Source organism: Numida meleagris, chromosome 2 (assembly GCF_002078875.1).
Source record: "Numida meleagris isolate 19003 breed g44 Domestic line chromosome 2, NumMel1.0, whole genome shotgun sequence".
Taxonomy (NCBI): domain Eukaryota; kingdom Metazoa; phylum Chordata; class Aves; order Galliformes; family Numididae; genus Numida; species Numida meleagris.
Genome location: NC_034410.1, coordinates 29353987 through 29366807, shown reverse-complemented (window position 1 = coordinate 29366807; position 12821 = coordinate 29353987). Strand labels below are relative to the sequence as shown.

The window sequence follows — 12821 nt, the reverse complement described above, 5'->3', positions numbered from 1 at the left end:
GTGATGTCAAATAAAGCCATAATAATATTCAAAATAATATAAATTGATGGTTCGCCCTCATGTGGTACATTAAGCTTACTTCTAGAAAATAGAAGAGTTTCAGAGATGAGCAATTACAATCAAAAAAACTAGATATACTCCTAAATAAAGAGAGATAAAGAGATAAGAGAAAACACAAGAAATGTTGACTTCTGAGAGAAGAAAAATAAGAAGGAATGTGACAAGGGGAATCCAAACATGTTTAAAATAATAAATATGCATAGGCAAAAATGTACACTTCATCTGCTCACATAGTACACAAGCACATGTACTTTTAATGAAATTGGAAGACCAGAGATTTGAGATAGAAAAGGTATTTTTCTTTTCAGATACACATACATAAGACCAGGAAGCTCAGTACCAAAAGATTAAATGAATACAGAATCTTAACAGATATACAAAACTGATTAAAGTTGTTATATCCAATTCCTTGGCAAACAAAAGTTTATAAAAGCAAATTTATGGGAAAATTAAAGTAATGTATACAGATGTCTACTATCTGTGTATACTTACACACACCAGTATTTCCACTTAGGGAGTGTATATATGAATTTGTAACTTTAAAAGTAAATAAAAATCAACAAAAAACAAATGATAGCATATACTCAGAAACAGAGTTAGTAAGGAGAATATATTTGAAAAAGAACAAAAATATATTTATATTGTTTTTCATGTGAAATATCAAAAAACATAATCAGATTAGGAAATATAAAACTAAGACAAAAAAAAAGGTCATTATACATCAGTGTAATCTCTCAAATAATCTTAATTATGCCTTGCAAGATGATAAGACAAAAATGAACATTTTAAAATACGTTTTATCAGAGATTAGACTACACTGATTTTTAAATATGTTTATTTTCTACCAAAATTTATTTTCTACCAAATTTCTCTGTAAGGGAGTGAAGATTTTTAGTATACTCATGTTTTCTTTTATTTCTACACTTCACCATACTTGGTTTCAAATACGACTGATTTTGAATTCTCTTTTTACAGAAATAATTATTTTGAATTACTTATAAATTTTGTGTTGTATTTAAAATTAAATCTTGGATATATAAGTTCATTCCCAACTCCTTCTTAGTGTCACTCTTGTCTTTTAAATTTGCTCACCATATTAAAATCACACACGTGACTGCTAAAAATCAACCTCAAATATAATATCATCATGAGCTATTTCTAACAATTCCAAGAAACACACACACATTTCATTTTACGTAAGCTTTTATGGCCAGGTTCACTGATACGCTGTGGCTGTTTTATGCTACTCTGGAGTAGAGCAAAGCAGCCAGAGCGTACTGGCTGGTTAAGTGAGATTTACAACTCCTTTGTTGAATAAAAGCAGTACAAAGCAGTTGGAAGGCATACTCAGTTTCCTTCTGTCTCTTGCTTCTCCTTCACTCTTCTCAACTCTCACATTTGTTTCCATTTCCTCCTGCATCTGCTGTATTTTGCTCTACACAAACAGATTTCTTCTGTCATCTGTAAACTCTGAGTACATACATGTACGTATGTGTGTGTACAACACAGATCTTCTGCCTCTTTTACTGAAAGCATCTGGTACAACGCATAGCTTAAGAAAGTAATTATTTGAACATTAGTATCTGACCATCATTCTTGTTTTTTTCTATAGCTGATGGCAGAAGAGTGTGGATTACATTCTCACAAACTGTAGAACCATCTTCTTAGTAAACGGCAACTAAATTCTATATTTTCAAAGAGATTAAAACAAATTTCACTTAAATAGATGGAATTAAATGATGAAACATAATTCTCTAGAGCCAAAGGCCTTGAAAATATTGGAAAGGAGCTGTGTATTTTTGCTATCATAAGGAAAAAAAAGACATGAATGCCCTTTAGGAAAAGGACATTCTTTCAAGGAACTGTGAAGATAAAACAGTTGCTTAACTATGCTAAATATCAAACAAGACTTTTCTGGCAAAATTAACATTTAAATATTGCACCTCTATTTGATTCTACAGAAACTTCTGTCTCCTACACTTTCTACTACCCTCTTGTAGTTAACATGAGTAAATACATTTTCTTACCAGAAACTGAATATAAATGGAACAAAAACCTTTATAAGCAAAATCTTTAAAATGTCTAAAACCATTTAAATTTGATTTTACTCTATAAAAAATTAGTTTAAAAGCACAAGAAAGACTCTTCATGTAGCACAGATAACTAAATGGCAGACTCAAACCAGTGTCCAGTTTCCCACTAGTGTCCCACAGAAGCCACCACATTCTGTTGAAGTGATTACTCTGTGATATGGTCCTAACTCATCTTCAACTGTCTTGAATTTTTATATGACACTTGGTTTTTTTCCCCCTCAAAATAGGAATATTTTCTAGGATAGTTTGGAGGAAGACAATGAGGTGGAATCTCATTAAGTCACAGCAGGATTTTATTAAAATAGATCTATCTAGTCATTTATGCTGAAAATCACAAATACTCAGCTACATGTACATTTATATATATGTCACAGAATCACAGAATCATAGAATGCCCTGGGTTGAAAATGACCTTAAATATCATCTAGTTTCAACCCCCCTGCTGAGTGCAGGGTTGCCAGCCACTAGACCAGGCTGCCGAGAGCCACATCCAGCCTGGCCTTGAATGCCTCCAGGGATGGAGCATCCACAACCTCTCTGGGCACTGTGTGTATCTGTGTGTGTGTATAAATGCTCATAGAGTTCTAGAAGTATATTCTGCCCTAAGAACAATACCTGATGTCTAATACGTCATCATATATAATACCTGAGTATGAGCAAATCTTTAGAGTCATAAAAAAGGACTTGGTTCCTATTGATGTGGACATAATCATTCAGAAGGATCTGTGCTGTGAAATCTGACAATCAATCAAGAAGTAATGAGTCATCTAGTGTCATGGTTGCAGACACTTCAAATAAGTGTTTAGTGTAATTCTAGGAAGGTACTGGGGTTCTTCTGGTTAGAAAGCAAAAGCTATGTGGACCCTCTAGGGAGCTTTATATGATTTTCATGCAGATTTCTCAGGACTCAAAGAATTAAGCTTTCAAGTTGCCAGAGAGCAGGAAGCCTCAACTGCTCTCCAACTCAGCTCCATCCACCTGCAAACTTCCTGACATCTTCATTATGTTGAAAGGGAAATTTAACAAACCCACTGTCCTGCCTTTGCTAGGGACTGAATCCTGCATAAGTTTTCTCCCTGCTAGAGAGTAAATATGAAGACCAAATCTCTCAATTTTGTCCCTTCATTTTTCTCTTATCAGAAATGAGGATATCCAATGTTTTCCCCATCTCTTGGTTTGGAACATCTACGTAATTCTGACTCTAAAATCAATTTATTTAAAAAATAACAATCTCATTTTCCTAATTACAAAATTTACTGCATACTTTAATAAAAACTGACCTGCTGCAGGTCACAGCTCCTGAGCAACACCTGACTTGCTAGCTTTTTTACCAAGTCTCCTACTGTTTTTCTCCAATACTCTACCTTCCTTCCTATCTATGGCAAAAAGATTGCACTGTAGAGTTCTCATTCCTGACCACTGTCTCATAATTCTGTCCTGGCCAAATTGGTAATGCAGGTTACATCATCGATGGTATTTTGGATCATAGCAGGGATAGACTCTGTTTCAAACATTGGCTCATCATTAGTAGCTGTAAATTTACCTACCATTCAGAGCAGACACAGAAAATGGGTATCTGGTTTATCCCACATAATTTCTATACCTTTGTATTCATCCTACAATTTCTTTTCTTCACTGATGTCATAATAGTCATAACAAATCCATATAAATACCATTACAGATGGTACAAAGACTGTTCCTGGGTGAAAAGGGGCTTAGGAGGTAGGGAAACACTTCCTGTTCCTCAAGCTCTTTTGGAAAAATGGAAAACAGCATCATGTATTATAATTAGTCAACAGCACGTATTTCTAGAAAAAAAAATAAGAATAGCAGTTAACTATTTAACAATGAGCTTTTGCCCACATTAATTGGAATACGAATTGGATGCATCTAAAATTATTCAAATTTGAAATTATTTATAATAATAATTATTTATTATTATTATTATTAAAATTTAAAATGTATTAAATTTTGAACCATCAGCAATTCTTTTAAAGGAGAACTTAATCCTTACCTCCAATCTATTTGCTTTTTAAAAAGTATAATTAAGCACATATTTTAGTGGTATGCCTGCAAATGATTAGTCATTGTGTAGAAGTCTACATGAATTTTATTTTTCTGAATAGTGCTATTTTGCAAGGCAAAACATTTACAGACTGAAATTCTCTAACTCTGAAGCAGACTAATATGTTTAACAGTGGTATGAGCTACTTCAAACTGCTCATGAGTGTGCCTTACACTAGAACTGCAAAAAAATGTTTGAAAAGATTATTCGAACACAATTATTTATTGTCAGCATAGCAGGGATTCCAGCTACAGTTGAGTCATTTATATGAGTCTTCTGAGACCATCATCCTCCACAGTGCTAATATGGTCGCATTACCTATATCATTATTGGCATACGTTGCATCCAGACCAAGAAACTTTGGGTGATCACATCAGACATTAATATCAGATACTAATATCAATTATTCAAACCATCCAATCCCCTCAATTCAGTAAAATCTCAACAAAGAATAATATATTGGAATATAACAAAACCCTTGGAAGGAGCTTGAGGCAACACTGAAGTACAGAGGATTTTAAATTGTGCAGGCAAATGTAAATAAAACTCAAACATTTTTTTTTCACAATGACTGTCTGACATTGTGAATGCACTGGGCCATTTCTGTGTCTAGGGCTGAGACTTTCAATACAGGTGTGTTGCTTATCAGATCCTTGGCATATTATTTCGTGGACTACACAGGAGTATTTCAGGAAATAAAGCAAAAATGTGTTTTATACTTTCTGTGATGTATTTTGGAAAGAACACAAATCTATATAAGGTAAATGCATTCCTTCAAACTAAAATTCTTAGATTTGATCAGATACGTAAGTTGTCTCATTGCCTTTCCAGCATGTCAGCTTTCACTAAATGAAATCTCTTTTCAGACATGTATCATGTGTCCCATTATGAAAGGTGAGTGCTCACCAAACCCTTCCAGTGAACTGCTGAACAATGAAGGGAAATGATATATGCAAAACAGGACTACTGAAAGTCTAACAGAGCATGTTTCAAAGCGGTTCTATCTCCTCCAGTCCCATGAAAATAAGACTAAGGATTATGATGCATCACCTATGAGAGAATGAAATTTCATATATAATGTGCTACTGAAAGCAAAGAGAAACATGGCATGCAACATTTCCTATAATACTTATTGAGACATTTCACAATTTTCACTTGTAAATAACTATTTTTTCACTGAAATTCACAGAAAATGACAGTCAAATTTGTGAGTATCATGATGAGAATTTTAATCTATTGAGGACCACTGGGTTTGGATCATACTTAGTATTGCTTTGTATGTGGTACACCTCGACATAACTGTAATCAATATGAAGAGTATTTTTCTTGTGTCTGGTATCATTGCTTACATTTAAATTTTGTAGATAGAGAAGTTAGGAAGCTCAAAGTTATTTTAATGGCATGATATGAAAATAATAAAATGAATGACTGATCAAATCATTAGACTTTTTTATTATTGTATGTGAGTGACCACTACACTTTAACTACCCATTTATTAATCTTACTACGATTTCACATACCAGGATACCGGTATTAAAACAGTTTCACCATGAGTTTCACCATTCTCCTGTCTTTCAAAATTACAGTGATTTTTATTCATGTGTTTATGTTGTACCACCAGTTTTCAAACTTTAAAAGAAAAAGGTACCAACCTGAATGCTGTGAGATATTCAACATCTCCCATGGGAGGATCCAAACCACCTGTCCAAGCAATATTTATATTAAAACCTTCACCTGGGCCACTTCCAACCTGAAAAATAGGAAGAAAATGCCAGAAAGAAGTAAAAAGGAAGAAAAGAGAGGAAGGAAAGAGAAGGAAAGGAGGGCAAAAAAAAAATATCTGAAGTATGCTTTAGAAACAAACATCAAACAACATGTCAGATCAGTCAGCCTTATTTGACAAGGACTGCTCTGGGTTATGCACTTGTTCTCCACTGGTCCACTGCTCCCAGTGGACAATTTGGTAATCTGGTGTAATTTAAAGAACCAGAGAAGGACAAGAAAATTAGGGGTAATCATGCAATGCAATTACCTGAAAGATACAAATAAAAATGGGGCTCTAAAGAAATAAACCTAACCTCATTTGGGGCTCCACTGCCAGGGAAGAAGTTGCCTTCATCATAGCGATGGAGGGAAACATACAGGATGCTGGGGTCAGCATAAAAAGCCTGCTGTGTACCGTTGCCATGGTGAACATCCTAAAGGAGAAAGAAAACAGATGACAAATGTAATAATGTCCAACTCAGTGTAGAGAGCTCAGTTCTGCTTTCTTTTACCCCCTCTCTCTGTTTCTCTTGCTCTCCCTTGCCCTTCTTTTGTCTTTCCTTTTCCCCCTCCCTTCACCACCCCATACTTCCTGAACTTTCAGGCAAATTACTCTTTAATGCACTCATTTTTTAAACTGGCTTCTAAAAATCAGGAAACCATAGCGAGCATGCCCTGGAGACTCCAGATGAGCAGTCATTGAGAAATCCCAGTCCTTTTGTACAATTAGATATTTATACACCAGCTCTTTGTACTCCTTGCTTCAGTGATGGAATCTAGCATCCTGTTTTATGGAGGAATTTTATGACTTATTAACTGCCAACAGTTCATAACCCCTCAGGCTTAATTAACTAGCCTCATTGGCCTCTGAAGAAAGACTAATGTTTAAACTACAAACTAGTATTTTGCAGAAGGATCCATGGTTTACAGAGCTTTTTCACAATTCTTGACAGAACACTAAACATAAGTGTATTCATTGATTTGCCAAGTTCCACTATTGAGGTCAAGGGCTCTGCGACCAGCTGAGTAAATTGGCTTTCTTGAAACATTCAGTTCAGTTAGCAGTCCCTCAGCAGTTAGATCCACATCAAAAGAGATGCCAGATGCGGAAAGGACTTCATACTTCACTTTTACAAAATCATGACGGCAACAGTTGAAGACATAGGAATATGATCTCATTAGCTATTAAATTATCTGGACGATAGGATGGTGCCTTCCACAATCAAGGAGTGACCTTGGCCAGTGTCCATACTTTGAACATTATATAATGCGAGAGAAAAGAAATTCTGTCATTAAATAAAATACTGAAAAAAAATTTTGGCAGCACATCTGTATATTAAAGAATGATAATATGGAATTTTCATATTTTTAAATTTTGTTTTCATAGTTATACTATTGTAATGTACATCAGACAAAATTTTACAGCAAAAGTGGAAAACCCTCTTTGGTGAAGGAAAACTAAACTTTTTTTTGTAAACTTTTCTATTGGGATTTTTAGGATGCTGAAAAATTATATATATTGTTCATTCTCCACCTTTAGTTGATCCATTTAAAATTTCTGACATAAAGATAGAATTTGAAGGAAAGACAAAGTACTTTGAATGATGACATTATCATCTAGACTACATATTTTACAAATGCTACAAGGTTTGAAACAAATTTAGTATCAGAGAAACAATGGTCACATTTTCTCTAGGGTACCTGGACTCCAGGAAGACTCAAGTTAAGTCTAAACTGGTAAGAGTACAGCAAATACTGCCCACTGCTCAATCTCTTTGCCAGCTAATGTAGCACATGATTCTCATCCACATTGCTCAAGGCTCTCTACATAGATTGAGACTCATCTGTACTGCATTAATCTTGACTTGGTCTCCTCTTGGACTTACTGGGGATAACACTGTGATGGTTACTTTTTTTCTCAATAGAAAGTACTTGAAAAAACATGAGGATGAAATCACAGCAAAACTGCATAAGGGCTAGTTTAAATGTAACATGTTAGGGGTGCAAGGCAGCACACATTGGTGTGATGGTGTTGGAGGGTTGAAGGTAGCCAGAATAGTATTAGTAGGCAAATATAGTCAAATCTGGCATGCAGCCTAATCCCAGAAACACATCCAGTTTTCATATGGGACAGAATTAATTGGTTTACTCCAAAAAAGACCCAGATCTTGCTAGCATATTTTCGGATATGGATGATCTTGGGACCGGGAATTCAACAAGAATCTGAGGAGCAATGGTGGCAATTCAGATATTTCTGAAGACACCAGGCCTAGAAATATAAGAGTACTTCATTTTGTGATTTTAATTCGTTCTTTTCCAAGCATACTTAGGATATATTCTTGGTTTTCAAACAACAAGAAAACAAATTAAATGGGCAGACAGAGCTTTATTATTAGTATTGAAATCTCAAGGCTAGTTTTCTTGTCTAAACTTTAATTTCACCAAGGGTTACTCTGTTTTCAAGAGCAGTAACTTCTCTGTTTAGACAAAGAAATGCGTTGTTTAAGACTGTGGATGTCACCACATGGGAAATATGTTCAAATTCTGCCCTTAGCAGATCAAACAAGTTTAGCATACATAGGTCAGTTCAAAAATTAAGATTTATTCAAAAGGTGAAATGAGAAAAGAAAACATGACAGAGAGATCTTCTATTTTTGTGTAGAAAATAAATGAAGGAAAAATTAAAAAATTTAAAGTTAAGAATTTCTATATGAACATGTAGTGACTACGAAGACTATACTCATTTGTTACTAGAATTCTGTTTAATATGTCAGATTGAACATTACTTTTTAACATTTAAATTGTAGTAACATGCATAGCTGCCAACCAGTATGGGGTCCTGCCGTGCTACCCACTATCAAAATATAATCTCAAAGGTTAATTTCAAATCTTACATTTGTAATTCCATTATTTCTTTCAGATGCCCAAATTTTGTTGGTAGATGTAGAGACATCACCATTAACATTATTCAGTCATTCAGTTTGGATTGAGAATTATCCATAGTTTTCATGTATATAAGAAATTTTCCATATGAATTTTCGTGCATCATTGCACTGATCATGGAGCAGGCTAGGGACTGGACTGCATCTGCTCCAGGAATGAAGTAATCTGTATCAGCCATATATTTCTCCCCTTTCACCAGCTGAGATACTCTGGCCAATCGGATAGAGTCAGAGAGAGGCTCAACATTCCCTATCTACTCTTCTGGGTAAGCATAAGAAACCTCACAGGTAATCATTTGCACAGGTAATGATCTACACATTTAACCTTGCTTTGCAAAATTGAAGTTGAATTCCTAAGTGCTTACTGGTTGCACAGGTCAAATTGAAGTGATTTCTTTTCTTGACTAGGTGAATGTAACACTTATAGTACAAAAAAAAAAAAAAAAAGACTTAGAAACATTGACAAAATTCAAAGTTTGAGTATATTCTTATTCAAAATCAAGAATAAACAAGGAGCTTATTTTTGGATAGCATTTACAGCAGTAAAACTCAATGAACAGATTGAAGCCAGCAAACGGATACAATATACAGTGGAAGAGATTTTTTTACAAATACTGGTTTCTTGTAGCTTTTAAATATGTTCCTAAGTGATAGTAGAACAATGAAACATATTTTTAAAAGTATCCTAAGAATATTTAACTTACCCACATACGTATTCTACAACTCATTTTTCCCTTGCCATTCTTTCTCCCACATTCCGCCCTTCTCTGGCTCTCTTCAACAACCAGTATGCATGTTTAACTGAACAAAAGTGCTAGATGGTAAGGCCATGACTTCACAATAAGATTTAATTATGAGTGCAGATATGAACAAGATTTAGGCTATTAAGCTCTGCACTTCAAAAACCCTTTAACATATTTTGTCTTTAAATCTTTTATCACCTGCAAAAATTAATTAAGTGCAGATGTAACAGGTTAGGTTTTGATGCCAGGGTTCATTTCCTGTCTATGCTTTGTCAGACACCCTATTACACCTCCTCATGAACTGTAAGAAAACAAAAATGGTGCTCATAAATCAGCATTCAACTTTCCTTGGGCTGTGCATTGGGCTGATCCTTTAAGTGCAAGGCAGAATTCCAATTCATTATTCATGAAAATAATATAGACAACATGCCAAATGTCATCTGCATTTAAATAATCCATTTGTTAAAACTATTAAGCATTCTGTAAGAATGCCTTCTATTAGAATACAAGACTAATCCTATGAAGTGGATTTCTAATCACATAGCCTTCCTTCAGGGAACCATCAAAAGCTGGCAAACATGAATTGCAAACTTCTTAGAAGGAATGACCTGTTGATTTGTTTAATAATTTTGAACTTACACAAGTTGAATCATTGCTAGCTGGGAGAAATGGCCAATTTTCTTACCAAAGCAACAGCATTCCTTAAAACACATCAGACTATTTAAAGTTTGTATTCTGTAGGGAGAAGTAAACTTGGGTTCTGTAGGGTTATTTTAACAGTGGAAGTATCAATTCATTTAAGGACCATAAAAGCTGCCCTGATCTGTGCCTTCTTCTCATTAAATTGCAGTTAACACCATTAAAGTGAAACATAGATGTTTATGGTTTCAGTACTGCCATCCTGGCTTTAATGAGTTCCCAAAATCAGAGGAAATGCACACCTTTATTACTTGTAGGTATTAAAAGCAGGAAAGTCTGACATACAAATACAAATTCATTATCTTTTATCTAGATGCACTGAAAATGTGATGCTTGTCAAGAATACATACCAGATCTACAATCAATATCTTGCCTATATTTAGCTTGTCTCTCAAGTATTTGGCAGTAATTGCGATCGAATTAAAAAAGCAGAACCCCCTGTGGAATAGAGAAGAACAGAAATAAGAAAGCAAATCAGTCAGGAAAACAGCTATAAATAATGTTCAGAGCATTTTTTGAAAATGCTATATGATCTCTGAGGCCATAAATCTGCTTCTGGGAGTACCTAGAAAGCCTTTTCAGTCATCTGCTAACAATTACAGTTCTACAGAGACATGCACAACACAGGTGATTGCCAGTAACCTTAGTGCTCCAAGATGGGCAATATTCCCTGGTACTTACATGGCTGTTGATTCTTCAGCATGATGGCCTGGGGGCCTTACAACAGCAAAACCATTCTGTAAGAACAAGATAGGTTTTCAATTATCAGCTTAAAAAAAAATACTTGACAGTGCAAAACAAGGCAGTAGGCAGACTGGATTGAAATCTATTAGAGGCTTTTGAAGACTTTTTTTCTATTCAGTAACACTTTCACAGTAGTGCTGGGATTGATATATTTGAGAATAGTGGTTCATAAGCTTATATAAATATACACACAAGCGTACACATACACACACAAACAACATGACCTTTAGAGGAGGAAAAGGCAGGATTAAAAAGCTGTTGTTATCAAATCTACTACCTAGAATTCAGATTTAAAATGAAGCAGAGAGAAAAAATCCATTCTTGATATAAATTTGTGTAACCTTACGTTGCTCTAGATTGAGACTCCTTACATTGAAAGTAGGTTGAGGTATATATTTTAAAAGATTATTCATTGTTGACCTTACACTCCATGTAGACAAAATGATACATTCAGACACACACACACACAATTCCTAACAGTAGAAAAAGAACAGCAATGAATATCCCATATTTCTGCACTCTATAATTTAAACTTGGGAACCTGCCAGGCTAACAAGTTTAACACTTTCCTGAAAGTCAATTTCTAACACACAGTCTGAAATTGCATAGAAACTTTCACAAAGGGCAACATTAGGATCAGTGATGATGAAGGAATTTTTTGGCACTGAAGCCATGGTAGATTAAAGGGAGGATTTATCTCATCAAATTTCTCTTACAACAGACTTAAGAGTAACACCTCTATCAAATTTACTCTTTATTTCAATTACCCAAAATAGTTGGTCTCTTCTACTCAGTATATATTTGACACCAAAATAGTGACAATTAACACATATGTCAAAATAAAAAGCTAAAATCTGTGCATGATTGTAACAGCCAAACTTGTATTTTCAAACAGTCTCATGCAAATGCTATGTGTATGTGTAGGACTACAAGAGTGAACACTACATTTTCAAGGGGGCAGGACTGGAAAAAGAAAGGATGGAACATTTCTATATTTTAGTAATCAGTACTACAGCAGCCCAGTTACATATATTTAAGCTAGATAAACGTCAGTGTTTCAGTCGTTACTCACACGAAATGAACATGATAATTTCTGAACTGTCACTCACATAGGAATATTTGTGAGTCTGTGCACCATTATCTACCTACGTGGTTTCACTGGCATCGCTTTATAAAAAGTTACCAACAGGTTATTTTATATCATTTCTTTAATCTAAGCAACCAGTTGCAAAGTTTTGTGCAGCCCTGGCCAAACTTCTATCAGACTTCAGCAAACTTAAACTATAATGCAGAGTACATATGTAAAGGGTGGTTCCACTGGTCACCACTGAAAGAATCTGCGGGCTTTTATATCATGCCTTATTTTGAATTAGATGCCCACATTTCAAGAAAAAAATAAAGGCAAAGAAACTAAAGGTAGAACAAATATATATGTTCATTTTTAGACAAGCATTCCTGGAGGATAAATTGTCTATAGATCAAACACAGCATCAATAAAAAAGGCATTGTGGATTGCATTAGTCTTCAGAATCAAACCAGCTTTATGCTCTTAGCTAAAGCACTGATGCCTCTCAGTTGCTTTTTGCATTTCCTTTTCACACAAAATATGACTTAGAGAAGAATTCCATAAAGAAATTTCTTCTAGATTTATGGAAAGACAAAGTATGCTTATGCAGAGGAATGTATAGATGAATAGGGGAAAGAATACTCA

At 34.7% G+C, this 12821-nt stretch overlaps 1 protein-coding gene across 2 annotated transcripts in view; it reads right to left on the bottom strand.

Moving 5' to 3' along the window:
- HDAC9 (histone deacetylase 9) overlaps positions 1 to 12821 on the bottom strand; it is a 458471-nt gene that overhangs the window by 91229 nt on the left and 354421 nt on the right. For both annotated transcript variants that reach the window (XM_021386094.1, XM_021386092.1), the window contains 4 exons: positions 11048 to 11103; positions 10717 to 10804; positions 6297 to 6416; positions 5871 to 5968 (listed from right to left, as the gene is read on the bottom strand). In XM_021386094.1, the coding sequence (XP_021241769.1) occupies positions 5871 to 5968; positions 6297 to 6416; positions 10717 to 10804; positions 11048 to 11103 (362 nt within the window). The remainder of the gene's footprint in view (positions 1 to 5870; positions 5969 to 6296; positions 6417 to 10716; positions 10805 to 11047; positions 11104 to 12821) is intronic.